The sequence below is a fragment of the Canis aureus genome, chromosome 15 (genome assembly GCF_053574225.1).
Source record: "Canis aureus isolate CA01 chromosome 15, VMU_Caureus_v.1.0, whole genome shotgun sequence".
Taxonomy (NCBI): Eukaryota; Metazoa; Chordata; class Mammalia; order Carnivora; family Canidae; genus Canis; species Canis aureus.
In genome coordinates, this window is record NC_135625.1 from 19,018,089 (window position 1) to 19,036,331 (window position 18,243).

General features: G+C 37.6%; 1 protein-coding gene across 8 annotated transcripts in view; it reads left to right on the plus strand.

Moving 5' to 3' along the window:
- The window catches only part of TENM3 (teneurin transmembrane protein 3), a 603,842-nt gene that overhangs the window by 532,215 nt on the left and 53,384 nt on the right, over window positions 1-18,243 (plus strand). For all 8 annotated transcript variants that reach the window (XM_077848637.1, XM_077848636.1, XM_077848639.1 and 5 more), the window contains 5 exons: window positions 5,557-5,773; window positions 6,793-6,912; window positions 7,471-7,732; window positions 13,381-13,648; window positions 14,977-15,120. In XM_077848637.1, coding sequence (XP_077704763.1) covers window positions 5,557-5,773; window positions 6,793-6,912; window positions 7,471-7,732; window positions 13,381-13,648; window positions 14,977-15,120 — 1,011 coding nt within the window. The remainder of the gene's footprint in view (window positions 1-5,556; window positions 5,774-6,792; window positions 6,913-7,470; window positions 7,733-13,380; window positions 13,649-14,976; window positions 15,121-18,243) is intronic.

Here is an 18,243-nt window from a genome sequence, read left to right on the forward strand (position 1 = left end):
CTGTCAACAGTTTGGTGTGAATAGTTCTCCTTCATGAATGAGCATAGTACTGAGAGTTGGAGAAGGGTAAGAAAAGAAAACCAAGAGACTGTCTCCACTGTACCTTTAAGACATCATTTTGATCTGTTTCAATCTAATTATCTCTAGAAACTGAATCCATTCTTCCATTCCTTCATCAAATACATTACATTGTATGCTGACTTGGTGCCAAGAAGTGTACTAGATATTGGGGACACAGTGGTGAACTCAGCTCTCAAGGAGCAGCATGAGCCATTGCCTGAGCTGCTGGCTGAAGGAATGGAGGGGAACGGCTGGGGGTCCAGGGAGTAGGGGGCTAGAGAGCAGGTCAGAGGTCTCCAAGTAGAGGAAACAATAATGATGAAAGGTTTTTGAAACCATGGTAAGGAGTTCTAACTACTCAGAAGGCAGTAGAGGCCAAATAAAGGACTTTTTTTTTAACTAGAGAAGTGAAGTTATCAGACCTGATTTCTGCAAAATGACTTTGTCAGAAGTATAGAGGATGAATAGTTGGGACGAGACTGGAACCCAAGAAACCAGACTGTTGTGGAGACCTCGTCAAGAGGTGACCATGGTGGCCTGAAGGGCAGTTTCAGTGAAATGGAAAGAGAAAAACTCAATAAATATTTGGGGTGAAGAAAAGAAAACCTGGTAATTGATGGAGTGCAGAGAAAAAGGAAGGGAGAAAAGGAGTCAAGGATGACACTCAGGTTTCTGCTTTGAGAGACTGGATGGGTGGGTTGTAGAACCATTCACTGAAGTAGGAAATACAGAAGAAAACAGCATATTTAGAGAAGATTAGATATCTTGTGTTTTAGACCCACTAAGTTTTTAGATATTACCTTACATAATATCCAAATGGAAATATCTAAAGGCAGTTTGTGGATTTGAAGTGCTGAAGAATTATCAGCCTAGAGACATAGACACCAAACCTACAAAGAGACCACTGATGGACACACACACACACACACACACACACACAAGAATAGTCAGAAACCTAAACATGATTCCAATTCAGTCATAAATAAATTTCATGCATATCACAGAACAGTGACTTTAAAAAGTAATGAAAGGTTTTATACACTTTGAAAATTCTGGAGTCTACAAATAAATTATTCCATCAGAATTTCTATCTCTACCTCTAACTTGGAATAGGGGAAGGGAGCTTCCAAATACTGTGGGGTAGGGCAGTAGACATTAATTATCTTTTGAATAAAAAAAGAAAATTCATTAAAGGGAAATTTATGACTTTTTATCCAGTCATTAAATCAAGGCTTTGAAAAACAGGTTCAGGTATCCATAGCTACTTGAAAGAAGAAAGTGAGTTTTGACAAGCAGATCAAAGCCAGCATAGGGGTAACCTAGGGAAAGACCTGGCCTCAGAAGTTTTCATGTAAATCTGGTAAAATATGCATCATCTAAATTTGCCGGAAACAACGTCAAGAGTGATTTGAAGAATACAAGGGAATAGGCAGGGTAGAAACATTAAAGCAAGACCAGAGGCTGGCAAGCTATGACCTCTTGGCCAAAGACTGTTTTTGTAAATAAAGTTTTATTGGAACACACATATTCATTTCCATAATGTCCACAGCTGCTTTCACGCTGTAAAGGTGGAATCGAACAGTTGCAACAGAGACGGCATGGCCCTTTGCATGCCTAAATCACTTACTATCTGGCACTTTGCAAAGTAAGTTTGCCAACCACTGTTATAGTCCAGGGAAAGCCTAAGGTAAAAAGAGAACATGTTTTAAAATAATAACTACAGCCATAATGTTCAGGATTGAGTCGTCAGAAGCACAAACTAAATTATCTGCTTTACATCAAAGAAATTGCAAAGGAAGAAAGGCCCTTTACTGATCTTTGAAGTTGTTTTTCATTAGGTTTTGAGCATTTCTGATCTAATCTTTAGATTTTTTTATGATTAATTTTATTAGATATGATGTGTACACCAATATAAATTTAAGCCAACCTAATATTCCCAATACTAAAAGGAAACTCAATGATTTTGAGAAGCTATTCCACAAAGACAATTTTACTACAGTCTACATTTGGACAAGTGGATAATCAACTTACTTGTACTAGATAGCCCCAGCTATAAAAGTACAAAGAATGAAAAATGTTTTCCCAAGTTATAGAGAGCCGGATTCATAACCATCCGTCACTTGCTTGCGCAAGTTACTGATAAACTCTGCAGAAAAATAACAAACCATGTGTCCCTGCATCTTGGCTATTGAAAATGAGATTCTTCCTCTGATTGATGTTAGCAGAGAGGCTTGTAAAAATGCATTTCCAACTGATTAGTTCAGAAGGTGTCAATCTCATGCAGTTTTATGACCTGCAGACTACATGCCAGATGTACATTTGCTTTTTATAAACTAACAAAGATGAATGACTAAATTTGAGCATTCCTCTTTGGCAACTTGTACCATATATTGCCTAAAGGAAGATACCGGAGTAGTGTGGGGGAGGAGAGGACGCCGGGCATTTAACCTTTAATTTACAAGACTAATGGAGATAAAATACAATAATTGGAAGTACTTTCTCTAGTGTGCGTAGTTTCTATTTAGGTTGAAGAATGAATGTAAGGGAAAACCCTGCAAGAATATAAAATATTTGTGTTAAATGATTCTCCCAAGCATATGCACACCTATTCAAAAGCCACGGAGTGAGAACTCTTAAATTTATCATAAAACACATAATTAAGGATTCCTTATAGTCTCAATACATAATCATGAATTGTTATTGAAAGGATTTTATTTTTTAATTGATTTCTTTTGGTATTGGGGCAATAGTTCAATAGTCTACTACTTTAAAAAGCTGAATCTTTAATAACTGCTTCTATTTCTTTGAAAGAGGTAGAAAAAATAGACAATATATTGCATTATTATATCTTCGTGAAAAGTAAGCTTATAGCATAGTTTTATCTTCCTTCCAGAAATATGGAGAAATATTTAGACATTTTTGATCTTCATGGCCTTTTGGCTAAGAAAGTAGTATTTCGATAAATTTATATAAAGTTTCAAAGCGCAGTTTCATTTGATTTGCTTAAAACATGATTTAAATTTTTACCAAAGGGATAAAACCACACTTTCAAATAAATAACACATTTAAAAAAAAAATAACAGACACCTACATAAAAATGTAATTATCATAAGGAAACAATATGTGGGAAGATCTGCCTATCAGAAATTCTGACTCATCATGGTAACAAAAAAATTAAAATATTAACGTAAAAGGGGTCCAACACCATAAATTTAATTCAAGTATTCATGTTTTAAGCTTGTTTTTCACAGCAAGGGGAAAGTGTAGGGATTTTTAGTTACAGTCTCTAGATAAATTAAGTCTCTTTCAGTTTTAAGAGACAGAAAATCTAACCCAAACAGGCGTAAGGAAGAAGATGATAGCTTGGCTTCTGCAACTGAAAAGCCGGGGAGCTCAGATGTGGCTTGTTGCAAAAACCTTGAAGATGCCAAGATGACCTGTTGTTTTTCTCTCCAGTTCTGGGGTCTGCCTCTTGAATGGCTGTCTTGGGAAACAGGTTCTCCTGTAGCAAGCAGCTGGATTGAGGTAGCAACCCCAAGCTCACAGCCTTACAGCTCCAAGCCTCGGGGGAAGAGGGAGGAGGAATCTCTGCAGACAGTACCTGCAATTCACTCCAGTTAGACAAGTTAGGTCGAATGGACATTCCTTAACCAAACATTCAGGGGGAAATGCACACAGACCCAGAGGTGGGGACGGATGGATACAGAAATGGAAATGTAGAGCTGTTGCCCAAAGAAGAAGAAGTGAATGTTAGGAGAAATCATAGGTGTTCACTGCATTCTCCTTCAGGTGGGCGAAATGATTTAAGGACATTCATCCAGGACCCCTCACCTTTTGTTTGTGACCTTACCTGTGTTGTTGACCTACTTTTAGACTGGATAGCATAACTCAATTTAGTCTGTTTCCTTTTGTCTCAGTTTGCTGTCAGATAATGAAGGGGCAAACTTATATTCTATTAATAAGAGTGGCCTAAAGCCAAAACAAATGGCTAGTGCAGTTTTCTCTTAAATAAAAGTTATTAAAAAAAAAAAAACCCTTGTGTAAATAAAATATGTAGGCCAACTAGATATTTTCAACTGAGTTCCCAGAATAGGGTCACACGGATACTTGGGTTTGAAGATTTTAAAACCATTTGTCCGATCTCCCAAAAATGATTTGAAGTCCTCAGAAACTAATGTTTTTATTAATCTATACTGAGAAATGTCATTTGCCTGCCATTCAAAATTTATGTGTCAGCTGCCCAGGGAAAGAATGATCTTCAGAAATATTGTCACCAAATCATCATAACCTGGCACTCTTGTCCACTAATGAGTTGGTTTATATGTTTCAAACAATATACGTAGGCCATTGAATGTGGTTTCCTTTTTTTTATAAGATTATATTTATTTATTCACGAGAGACACAGAGAGCAAGAGAGAGGCAGAGACACAGGCAGAGGGAGAAGCAGGCTCCATGCAGGGAGCCTGATGCAGGACTTGATCCTGGGACTCCAGGATCACGCCCTGGGCCGAAGGCAGGCACTAAGCCACTGAGCCACCCAGGGATCCCCTGAATGTGGTTTTCTTTTGATGTTCTGGAGGAGGCACCAGCAAACTCTTTCTCTCCGGTACACTTTTAAGGTCACCATCACTTTCGGTCAAGTTTTTTGTGATAGGCTTCTTATCATTTCCAATATTATGGCTCACTTACATTTGCCACATTTTATTTATTTTAATTTTTTAGATTTTATTTATTTGAGAAAGAGAGAATACAAGCAGGGAGGAGAAGCAGACTCTACCCCTGCTGAGTGGGGAGCCCAGTGCAAAGCTTGACCCTCCTACCATGACCTGAGCTGAAGGCAATCACCCAGCCCAGCCACCCAGGCACCTCCATTTGCCATTTTAAAGTTACACCTCCATTTTAGCAGAGATATGCAAGGGGCTCAGGATTCTATGTAATATTTGAGAGATGCCTTAATTTTATTTGGAACACACTTTAACTTCCTCGGGAAAGCTATTTCCTTGAAAGGCGATTGGCTGATCTCAACCATCATACGTTGATTTGTATTTGCTTCACTTCACAGACTTTCATTTTCTGACCCTTTCCCAAATTTTAGACCTTCACCCTACGTAGGTCCCAATCCATTGACCAGTAATGCTCATTATATTAACTCCTATGCGTTTTCTCTAAAATAGAGAAGGCTTCAGTAATTATTCTTAAAACTAATCTGTAGTCCTTCCTACTGCTAATAGATTGTTCTAATCAGTCATTTTTTATTTCTTACTCAGAATCAGCCATCTCCAATCCAAACATTTACTCTGCGTGAAAGCGGCTGCAAGTATTGTATTAATATTTGATGTTTCCAAAAAGTCTGCCTCGTAGAAATTACTCTCAGATGGGGGGCGGGGGGGGGCCGATTCCTTGGATCTGAAAGAAAACGAACCAACAAACAAAACGTGTTGCTCATCACCGATTAACAAGAGGAACTCTCTTACTGGCTTCCACTTCTCTCTGCAGATGGGCTCGTTGACTGTATGGATCCTGATTGCTGTTTACAGAGTTCCTGCCAAAACCAACCCTACTGCCGCGGATTGCCTGATCCTCAGGATGTCATCAGCCAAAGCTTACAGTCCCCCTCACAGCAAGCTGCCAAATCCTTCTATGATCGAATCAGTTTTCTTATAGGATCTGATAGCACCCATGTCATACCTGGAGAAAGTCCTTTCAATAAAAGGTTCATGCATTTTTTTCCTTACATAGATAGATTTGTAGTGATATTATCAATAGTTAAATGCACTTTATATGAACTGCTGATGACTGTGAATTTGAGGAAAGTGCTTTTTCTTCTAATGCAATTTTTCCTCTTTCGGCAAATACCTCACCAAACTTCACATTTCAAGTATTTTTGACACAGTTCACATACTTTGTCAATTTCAGTACCTGAGCCATAACAGGACATCCCATTAAGGAGTCAATAAATCTTCATTTAACTAGTTGATTTTGTTAGCACAGTTGGAAATGTTTCAAAAGACGCAGTGAAAAGACCCCAAAAGGCAAAACAGAAGTGAGCTTTTTTTTTTTAGCTGAGCTCGCTAAATAATATAAATTATGAATTAATGTAATGGAACTGCTAACGGCATGGCAGTAAGATTGCATAAGCTGTTTGACTGGTGCTTTACAGAGCAGTAATGACCTGAAAATAAACCAGTAAGTGAAAGCAGGTGTCTTGTGTCTCACTGAGTAAAAGAAGATGATTTACACTAGAACTCCTGGCTCTGCAGTAATTTAACAGCATTAATGCAGTTAAACCCAGCAGTTGATTAAAAGTTGTTGCACAAATGTGCCTTATTGCCCCTTTAAATCTTGTTCTTCTTGGTCCCTGCAGATTTATGGATTGCCTTGGAATTAATTGGAAGGTATACTTTTCTTCATGTAAGCACCAGATATATGACTTATGAAAAAAGCACAATTTATAATTTTAAAAAATTCATCTCTAAATTATTGGTCTTGATAACTCTCCAAAAACCAGATTGCAACACATTAAAACTCAGGGTAAACACCAGGCATTTAGAGAATGTGAATTACATTGAATTAAAAAGGACATTGTCTCGGGACTATTTCAGGTCTGTTTTTTGTGAATAGCGAGTGTGTGTGACAGTGTTATTTTATCCTTACGTTGAATTATCTCTAAATCATGATAATGTTGGCCTGAGAAGACAAATGTTCGTTTTAATTCTTCTACTTTTCCCACAGCCTTGCATCCGTCATCAGAGGCCAAGTACTAACTGCTGATGGAACTCCACTTATTGGAGTAAATGTCTCGTTTTTCCATTACCCAGAATATGGATATACTATTACCCGCCAGGATGGAATGTGAGTCATTCCCACTGCACTCTCTCCGTTTGAAATATTTTCAGTATAAGAGCTAGGCATTCTTATATCACCCATTATGTTTTATTATCCCTTTTAATATAGAACTGCAACAACTTTTAGACTCCAGAAATCTGTGACAGCTCATGTGGCAGAGACATAAAGTCACATGCCCATGTAGTTCTTTGAAAGTTGATTTCATTTGCCAAGACATGATAACATGGTTGTGGTTTTGTAGGGGAATTTTCTTTGTTTTAGAAGATTCATCGACATGTTTAGAAGTTACATTCCGTATCATCTGTCACTTAAGCTCAGATTGTTCTGAAAAAAATGAGTAGATGGGTAGATAGATAAAGCAAATTCGGGAAAATGTTAATAAATTGGTAAATCTAAGTAAAAGGTGTGTGGGTGTTTGTTGAATAATTATTTTAATAGGTTTGAAATTATATACAAGTTGGGAGAAAAGTTGGTTTTCTTCATAAAGCATGTTTGAGGAGCTGAGCATTGTTGGAAGCTGTATGGGATCCAGATACCTAGCTAAGTAATCTTGTTTTTTCTTAGGTTTGATTTGGTGGCAAATGGCGGTGCTTCTCTTACTTTGGTATTTGAACGCTCCCCATTCCTCACTCAGTATCATACTGTGTGGATTCCATGGAATGTCTTCTATGTGATGGATACCCTAGTCATGAAGAAGGAAGAGAATGACATTCCCAGCTGTGATCTGAGTGGATTTGTGAGGCCAAATCCCATCATCGTGTCTTCTCCTTTATCCACCTTTTTCAGATCTTCTCCTGAAGACAGCCCCATTATTCCCGAAACACAGGTAGAGTGTTCTAGCAGGCAGCACTTTTAAGGAAACATCTTCAGTTTATGTGGTTTCCTTCAAGAAACCTTCAAGAAAGATTGCAAAATTCCAGCACTATCCTTAGTAATTCTATAGACTGAAACAAAGAATGTGGGGGGTACATATGCATGTGTGCGTGTAAGAATAGGTCATACTGTCGTAGGATATCTAGTTATTCCTTAAAGATCTACTCAAAATACTTTACTTTTTGTTCAAGCTACACTATATCTGTATATATTTATTAGTCATAGCCAAATGGAAAAACATCTTAAACTCAACAGGTAACAATGCTTTTGTTCATTCACTCAATCACTGGAAAAAAGTTTTGATACTGCTTGACATGGTTAACAAGCACTATTATACATGGTCATTACTCTCAGTGACTTACTGTTTAATTAGAAGCAAAAGTGTGTTTCAAAAAAGATAATTTTTAGCAACAAATGTTCATTAATTTTCTCAAGATATTTATTTTATCAAGAGAAGTTGGTATTATGTCTTAAGTTCTAATAATTTATAGTAAAGCCTATTCTCCTCCACGAAAAGAAAACTATATACCTTTTTTTTTTAAGAATAGCCATACTTTCACTATTCCTTTTATCTACTGAAAGATCTAGAGATCATTTTGCTTCCTCTTTGTTTCCAATTATAACTTTGAGGCCTTAAAGATAGGACGTTAGGTGCAATAATAATGGACTTTATTCATAAATAAGTAAAAATATGTAGTCTTTATTTTTTTTAAGTTTTATTTATTCAAGAGACAGAGAGACAAGGGGGAGGGGCAAAGGGAGAAGAAGAGAGATTCTCAAGGTGACTCCCAACTGAGCGTGGAGCGAGCTGTGGGGTTCCATCCCACAACCTCAAGATCGTGACATGAGCCAAAATCAAGAGTTGGTCACTTAACAAACCAAGCCACCTAGGTACCCCCAAAATATGTGGTCTTTTAAAATAAAGCAGCACAGGAATGCCTGGGTGGTTCAGTTGGTTACTTGTCTGCCTTTGGCTCAAGTCATGATCCCAGAGTCCTGGGATCAAGCCTCTGCATCAAGTTCCATGCTCAGTGGGGAGTCTGCTTCTGTTTCTCCCTCTGCCATAGCACCCCACGCCATTCATGCTCACTTTCTCTCAAAAAAGTAAACTCTTTTTAAAAAAATAAAATAAAATATAGCAGCACATAGCAGCTTGTCACATTTGTTCTTCTCTGCACCAGGCACTGTGAGAATGGAATGAAGCAGTAAGCCAATCAGATGTAGTACCTGTTCTCAAGGAGCTTACCAGCTAATGGGGAGAGAGACAACAAATGTATAAATATATGTCAGGTTGTGAATAAGACTTATTTTTTAAATCTAAAACAGAGTTAATGGATGGAGGTATGATGATATAAAGTATGGTCCAGGAAGATCTTTTTGACAAGTTGATATTTCAGTTGAAATTTTAAGAAAGTGAAAGAATAAACCCAAAAATAAAAGGGTATTCCAGTTAGCACAAGAAGCAAGTGCAGAAGCTCCAAGGGAAGAGAATGTTTGGCTTGTTCACAAAATGGCAAAGAGGCCAGCAGGTGTGTCATGAGTAAAGGGGTGACACGCAAATCATTGAAGACCGTGGCAAGGATAAGGACTTCCTACTTTTAGTAATTGGAAGCTGCTGGCAATTTTTAAGTAAAACAATAACAGTTACTGATTTCCTTCTTTTTTTAAAAGATTTTATGTATTCATCTGATGTGGGGGAGCAGGGTTAGAGGAGGGGGAAAGAATCTCAAGCAGACTCCTCGCTGAGCAAGGAGCCTGAGGCAGGGCTCCATCCCACAACCTGAGATCATGACCTGAGCCTAAACCAAGAGATGAACACTTAAGCAACTGAGCCACCCAGGTGCCCCTACTCATTTCCTTCTTAAAAGGATCACTACAGTTGCTACACTAAGAATGTTCTATATTAGGCAAATGTTGCAACAAAGGAGACCAGGTAGGAGAGAGTCTCAGTAGTAGGAGAGATGCTGGTGGCTTGGACAAAAGTAGTTGAGGTGGAAGTGGTAAGAAGTGGAGTCCAGGGGAGAAGATGGAAGTAAAATGTAAACTTGGGGTCATCAGTGATAAAGATAAACATCAAGCATAGGATGAGATCCCCTAGGGAGGGAGTGCAGCTAGAGGGCAGAGGAGATAAGCTGAGAAGGTGTAGGATAACAGATAAGAACTCTCGCAGGCAAATGTAATACAGAAGAGACATGTCAATGATTTACTGCATAACAGCCAAGCCAGCTTTGAGCTGAAGCTTTTGGAAATTCATTGTAATCTTATGCAACATAGTACTTCCTTCCCAGGGGCCATCTTGCAGTAACTCTGAATTTCTTAGCCAGTCCTTAAATAGATTGAACCTTGAAGCAGTGTCTGTCTGTCTGTCTGTCTGTCAATCTATAGGTGGCACATATTTAGCAAACTGAGTCATTGAAATGGATTTCAAGTTGTCAACAATTGTAGGAATACATGAAGGGTTTTTTTTCCCCATCCATCAAACAGTCTGCAAACATTTAGTAGAAATTTACTGAGAGCCTATTATGTATGAGATGCTCTACTAGATAAAAAGAATAATAAGACATGGATTCCCACCATTCTAAATGTGATCAAGATTTAAAGGAAGAAGTCTGAGAGTTCGAAAGAGAGGTCTATTCCTAAAGAAGCCAAAAAAGCATCACTGGGGTTGGCCTTCAAAGTGGGGAAAGGATATTCCAGACTGAAGAAAATGTGTGAGCCACTACATGGTGGTAAAAACATATGATGTCATATTAAAACTGGTGAACTACTTAAACCTAGGGCATATAAGAGAAAAGGTTAGGGCCAGATGGCCCTAAATACCATACAATGGAGACCTTGAATTCTATAGGCAATATGGAACCAGGGGGCCAATGGCATCTTTTCAGATTTCTTTAAAGCTAACTCAAGTGGCAAAATGGGTAATTGGTAGAAGAAGACAGATAAATTAGTGAACTGACTACTGTTCACCGTATTTCCATACATATCCAGCACTGAGATGGGGAGGGCACAACACTCACAGTGGTGGTGGAAGTAGAGGAGAGGAAACAGATCAGACCAAGATTTGGAAGGATGTACTTTTTCTTTAGCTGAAAAAGTAACCTTTTAGCTGAAATATGTAACCTTATTTATTATAAAATATTTATCAGGGATCCCTGGGTGGCGCAGCGGTTTGGCGCCTGCCTTTGGCCCAGGGCGCAGTCCTGGATATCCGGGATCGAATCCCACGTCAGGCTCCCAGTGCATGGAGCCTGCTTCTCCCTCTGCCTGTGTCTCTGCCTCTCTCTCTCTCACTGTGTGCCTATCATAAATAAATAAAAGTTAAAAAAATTTTTTTAAATAAATAAAATAAAATATTTATCAACTTATCATAAAACAAAACAAAAACAACAAAATCAAAGAAAGCCTTTATTTTTTATGTCATATTTTTAATTGTAGTTTCTAACTGAATATTCAATGGGCTGAAGAACGGGGCTTATAGATCACGCAGCTGGCAAAAAATAAGCTTAATGGTTTATTCTTCCACTCTGGCTGGATTTACTTTCCTCACTAATGCAAAATAACATGGTCAAGTTAAATTACATAGGAGAAACACATGTTTTAATGAACAAAATTACAGATATTTGTTCCATGGAAGTAGGTTAATGATGACAAAGATAATAATCTGTTATTAAAATTGGGAATAACATGTAATATTTTGAATTAGAGAAGCAGCCCCTACCAGATCACAGGGAATATATATTTAATTAATGAAAGACTGTATTACATATAGAAAACCTATCAGATTTGTGAGAAATCATTTTGAAAACAAAAACAAATTAAGAGGAAACAAATTATATGCCTTAGGGTTCCATCACTTACATTTTCAGGGCCATTCAAGAGTCCCGGAATCCATTTTTCAAGCGAACCCACTGATATTTCACCCCAATGATGGAAGAACAATGAGTTGTATTTAGATTATTCACCCTGTAGCCTACAGCCACATAAAAGTGCTGTCAGTCTTAAATGTAATGTTCTCCCCGAGTCTAACAGAGCTCTCGAAAGTTTCTATATGTCCATAAACTGTTTTGCTTGAGACAGTGTATGGCTGAAATCAATGGGCATGTTTGTTTGATAAGAAACCCCACTCCCTGTGGTAAATAGGTGCTGTGAGAGCAGAACAATGTCTTCTTACTCCACTGTACTGCATTGCATCACTCTTGATGCCAACATTGGCTCACAGGCCAGAATGGAGGTTTCCTCAACCCATTCTTATGTCCTACTTACTTAAATTGACCACTACAACCTCACTATCGTGTGTTCTACTTAAGTCATTATAATTTGGAGATGACAGATAGGCATCAATCCTAACTGTTCTGTGCCAGAGGAGCTGGATCCTACTGACCACTGGATTGCTATGCTATGATTTTTCTAACACAATATGTAATCCTTTATGTCTGAAGAATGAATCTCAACAGGGCAACATGAGGAAATCTTTGAAAATGTTATTGAATTCTTAGAAGACAAAACAGTGACTTCCTGATGCAGATTCTTGAGTAGAGATAGCCTTGCACTTTGCAGTATATGTATTGTAGTAAACCTATCAAGAGCTACCATTGTTAACCCAACTAGTAGGAGCTTGGTTGTTAGCATCTGCACTATCTAGAAAGATCTTATACACCACATAAAATATATTTTTTTTCAAAATAAGTAATGTTTTGGCATAATATACTTGGTGTACGTCAGTATGAATTTGTTGGCATTCGTTGACCTGGTCACATTGATGGATAAATTGTGGGGCTAAGAATATGATTTTTAAAAATCTATAAAGGAGACTGTTCTTAGTCAGGCCATTATTTTAACTTTTCAGTCCAGCTTCAATTCAAAAAGTGTACATTGAGTGTCTTGCATGTGTGTTCAGTAACACACTAGTTCTCCCAGGGAGGATTTATGCAGCTCTGAAATATTACTGCATCTACCATCATATCAAAAATCAGTGGTGAGTCCTAGCTCAGTGTTTAACTAATTATGACAAATATGCTGTTGTTCTGTTGCCTTTCAACATGGATACAGAATTCACTACGATTTAATCCAAATGAATTGGTCTTTTTTGTTAATCACTCCCATCTTTCTAGGCTGTGACCAGTCAGCTGCCGAGGCCATAGGCAAGGGCTTAATCCCTAAATGAGCCAGCTGGTGTAGGCCAGATCTTTGGCCTGGACCACATCCCTGCTCTGAGCTAACCATCTTAGAAATGTCTGCTCTCATTCTCCAGGGCGACAGGGGTGAAAGATGGGTTAGCGAGAATCGGCTGTGACTATGAGCCAACAAGTCAGTGCATGTCAGCCTGATGGAGCAGTCACTGTGTCTCCTGTATGAGGAGTAGCACCTGAGGTGTGATTAACTCAGAATGAATGACAAGAAGCTTTTAGGAGGAAAAAAATTGGGCTGGCAGCAGAGTTATTTTTAATTATTGAATAAAGTAACCGCTCAGATGTGTATTTGGGATTAGTGACTCTTTGGTGTCTTATTTTAGTTGCAATATTCAGTTCTTTTAAATCTGTTTTACCTAATAGCTAGTTATCCGTGATCACAGTTTGAAGTTTCCACTTTATTCAAACCTAGGTACTCCATGAAGAAACTACAATTCCGGGAACAGATTTGAAACTTTCCTACCTGAGCTCCAGAGCTGCAGGATATAAGTCAGTTCTTAAGATCACCATGACCCAGTCCGTCATACCATTTAATTTAATGAAGGTTCACCTCATGGTGGCTGTGGTAGGAAGACTGTTTCAGAAGTGGTTTCCTGCCTCGCCAAACCTGGCCTATACTTTTATATGGGATAAAACAGATGCATATAACCAGAAGGTCTATGGTCTATCGGAAGCTGTTGGTAAGTTCTATACTGGTCTATTCTGCATCCAGAAAAAATTGTCGTGAAGTCATAACTAACATGAAATTGATTGTCACCATGGAAATCTGTGGACAAACAGAGAGGAAAGCAGTAAGGTTGGCCTTGGGGAGTTATAAGCTGGTTGATTGAGACCTACCATGGGACAAGGGAATATATTCCATATGATGAGAAGCAAATAGCCCTTCTTTTCTGGCTGAAATTATATCTTCCAAAATGTTTTGAATGAGATTCCAAGTTGTCCTATCCTTTCCTTCATGTTCTTTTTCCTTACTATTCTCCTTCCTTCTTGCTTTTTTTTTTTGTTCTTTCTAACTTTAATCTCCTTAGTTTTCCTTATCCTTTTTTTATGTTTTCTGTATCTAACAATTAGGGTAGTTTCAACTCATAATGATTTTTAAAAGGATCCAGACAATATTTATGTCCAAAAATTATTTCAGCTTTTTTGAGCAGGAGTCAACTCAGTGGACTGACATTCTTAAAACATCAGTTAAGCCCATTGTTTCACTAAGTGATGGCACAGTGAGATCGAAGATTGACCTGTTGAGATACATATGCTTAAGAGCTTCATGATCAGGCCAAGAACAGCAAAAACTAATGGATGCTTTTGGTTCCATTAGGTTTTACCTGAGAATATCATAGACATTTTATTCTGAAATTAATATAAACTTGGGCTTGAATTCATTCAGATCAGTCAGATAATTGCCACTTCTCCCTTTACTTTGTTCTAAATCTTAAAAACCATGTTTCATTGTGACTGGGACACTTTTCATTTGTGATTTGTTCACAGTCATTTACTGCTCGTGTTTTCGTTCATTCCTGATAGTAACATGTGAACATAATGTTGTAATCAGACTATCTTCTTTGCTGAATTGAACCTTACTTATCGTAAATATTTTCCACAATTTAATACTCTTGGAAACTAAACAGCTCTAATTATTCAGATAGCAAATATTATTTTTGTTACCATCTGATCACCACCTGAGGCTGATTTATCTGATCTAATTACATAACCAGGTGCCCAATCTGGTCTTCATTTTGTGCTGTGAACCCCTTGTGAAAAAGTGGTGTGAGGGAAAAAATACTAGTTTCCCATGAAATCAACAGAAAAATAATATTGAAGATTGTTTCATTGAAAGACACCTTTTACGTGGTCAAATCTTCTCATAGAAAAGTAAACTACACATAAACGAGTGGAAATATAGTCTTAGAATACAATTGTGGAAAAAAGCAGTTTTATCAAAATAATAGAATAAATTGCGCTTCTGCCTGTGGTTGAGAAATTGAACTGTAATTTCTCTTGATTCCAGTGTCAGTTGGATATGAATACGAGTCGTGTCTGGACTTGACTCTGTGGGAAAAGAGAACTGCCATTTTGCAAGGCTATGAATTAGATGCTTCCAACATGGGTGGTTGGACATTAGATAAACATCATGTGTTGGATGTTCAGAATGGTAAGATCTTGTTCACACTTAATATCACTTACCTTCAAATTGATTCAGTTGTGGCAACATTTTATCCTAAGCATGCTGTAGGATTAGAATTAGTAGAAAAAAAATAAAGCTATATCTTTTAAAGACTATAGGAGTCTGAAGTGAGAACTACCTAATATTCTTCTTGTGGCCTTTGAATCATTCATAAATCCATCACCAAAATACTTCTCCCATTTAAATTATTTTGGTGATGCATTATAAAGTACTCTGTGATCTTCTTCACCACAGATTCATCTAGGAGTATCTAATTCTATAGTAAATCCATGATTTGATCCAGAGTGCTGTAGGAAGATTTATCAAAAGTAGAGGGAGGGGAACTCTTTTGAAAGTAAAGAAAAAAAAAATCCATGTAACTTTACCAAAATATTTCTAGCAGATCTTAATCTTTAAGTGACTAGTCTATTCTAAGCATGTAGATTTTTTTCAGTTCTTAGATTGTGAGAAAAAAATTGTTCTTCTGCACAAATTGAGTTAGATATACTCTCACCTAATTTTTTAAATATTGGGAAAAAATAAATGAATAATCTGAGAAAAAAACAAGAATTTAGAGTAATTATTTATAGTAAACCTTATACTATAAATGAATATGCTCTGAAAGTGCATATTTTGGATCTCACAAATAGACATAAATTATTTTATAAAATTTGACATGCTTAAATCTCATAAGGAATATTATTTATTTTAAACAAACTGTTCTCCTCACTGTGTGTCTAACATTGTGCCCACGTGCTGGCTACATCTTAGATCATCTATAGGTACTTTTCTAGAAAAGCAAAACCTTAAGGTGACTTACTACTCTAGCCACCTGTCCTAAACCATATCATGCTAGTAACTCTCTACGCTCCCTTTCCAAATAGCCAGAGAAGGATATTTCACAGTCTTGGCAAATCATCTAGCTTTGACTTTGCAAAGGTTTTTGGAAGGTTCAGAATTTTGAATGGATCATGTCATACAGCTAAATGTTTATGAGTAATGGTCACTTTTTCAGATTAATGTCACTTTCATATTTGTTCCTTTTTATTTGAAAAAAAAATGTTGGAACTGGAAAGGTGCATTTTAAACTTTCATTTTTTAAATATATTTTATTCATTTATTCATGAGAGACACAGAGAGAGAGAGAGAGAGAGAGAGAGAGAGAGAGAGAGGCAGAGACACAGGCAGAGGGAGAAGCAGGCTCCATCCAGGGAGTCTGATGTGGGACTCAATCCCAAGTCTCCAGGGTCATGGCCTGGGCCGAAGGGAGGCACTAAACTGCTGGGCCACCCGGGCATCCCCATTTTAAACTTTCAAATGTACTAAATCTAAGTTGTGTCCAACCCAGTACTTGAGAATGCCAGTGCCTTCCCTCTAAAAGAAAATAGTACTGAGCAAATCAGTAGTAAGAGGAAAAACAAAACAGAAAAACCCTCCATACCTTTCCCGCTTTACAGCAGTGTGGAACTCTGTCCCTGTTCCAACTGTATCCTGGACATAAGATTGCCATTCACTTAGCACCCCAGAAGGCTGGGAGCAGAGCCGATAGCTAGTGCCATGTGCAGCACGCGCTTTGGAGAAATGAGGCATCCAACCATGAAGGATGCTCCGTATGTTATCCCTAATCGTCCGAGGTGTCTGAAGCAGTGGTATTTCGGTCTGTCATGCTAGTAACACAAGGCTTAGTTGTAGTCTTTCAAAATGCAAGCCACGTGCCAAATGTGCTCATGGCTGCTCTTGATTAAGTTATGTGAAATTGGAGTGCCTGGGTGGCTCAGTGGGTTAAGAGTCTGCCTTTGGCTCAGGTCATGATCCCAGGGTCCTGGGATCAGTCCCTGCTGAGTAGGGAGCCTGCTTCTCCCTCTCCTCCTCACTGCTCATGCTTTCTCTCACTGTCTCTCTCTCTCATATACATAAAATCTTTTAAAAAGTTCTGTGAAATTATATTTCACACAATTTGACATATTGCTAGATTCCTTCAGAAGTTCTTTATAAACAAAATCGAAGGGTCTTCTCCAGGAGCATATTATTATCATGAGCATATAGGTTAAAGTACATAACTGATTACCCCAGCATTTCACCAAGATGTTATGAACCAGTAGGGGGTCTACAAGCAAAAAACTTCAAGAAAGCCCATACCATAAAGCCCATATCATAACAATGTTGAATTATACCATTATGATCCCCAATACTGAGTACAGTATTCAGGTGGATTTGAAAAACTTGTAGGTATTATATATATATATATATATATATATGTAATAAAAATACACACACATGCTTTCTCTACCAGAATAATATATAGTTCAGTTTCATTAAAAGATCAGTAAAAACTGGGCTACCCAAAATTCTGTCCTCCAAAAAAAAATGCTATAAATTATAAAATATATAGTGTTTTAAAAAGCGAGGTAACCTAATTCACAGGGAAAACTGATTGTGATTTCAAATTGTATCTGAAAACAGTTTGACAAGTAGTGGCTTCTCAAAGTGACATGTGTCTAATTGAATAAGCAAAGTGATTTGTAATCATGACAAGGTAGATGAGCTATGAAATGTATTAAAAAAGAAGAGAAGGCCAAAATGAAGACACTGACAGGTGTTTGCAGGCCTGGAATGTGGAAGTAAATATTCTAATCTTCATCTTTCTCTTCTGTCATAATAGAGGAGAATCATGAAGGACCAGTCGTTTAAAGTAATGACTGAATAAATCAGGCTCAGCAGAGCACTAGGCTGGCTTGTAGGATTCTTCCGGTGAAACTTACAGACCTGGCTCTTATAGGAAAATATAGTTCCCTAATTGTCAAATAATGTAACCACAGAAAGAAGAATCTGTTTGATATCATTAATGTATTCTTTGAATATTCAAGGCAAAGGGCTTTTCACATGTTGTGAGAATCCAGGCTTATTTGGGTTATTTCCCTTAAATTTCAATAAACCTATTTTATCTTTCCTGATATCTTCTTGTAAATTTTCTGTGATTATTACATCACTCAAAAAGCATTTAAAAAGTAATCATAGAATCCACCTAAAAATGTGCTGTGCTATAAGAGGAACATAATTATTCTGATCTCTTCTTCACTTTAAAATTATCCCAAAGTGGGAGGAAAAAAC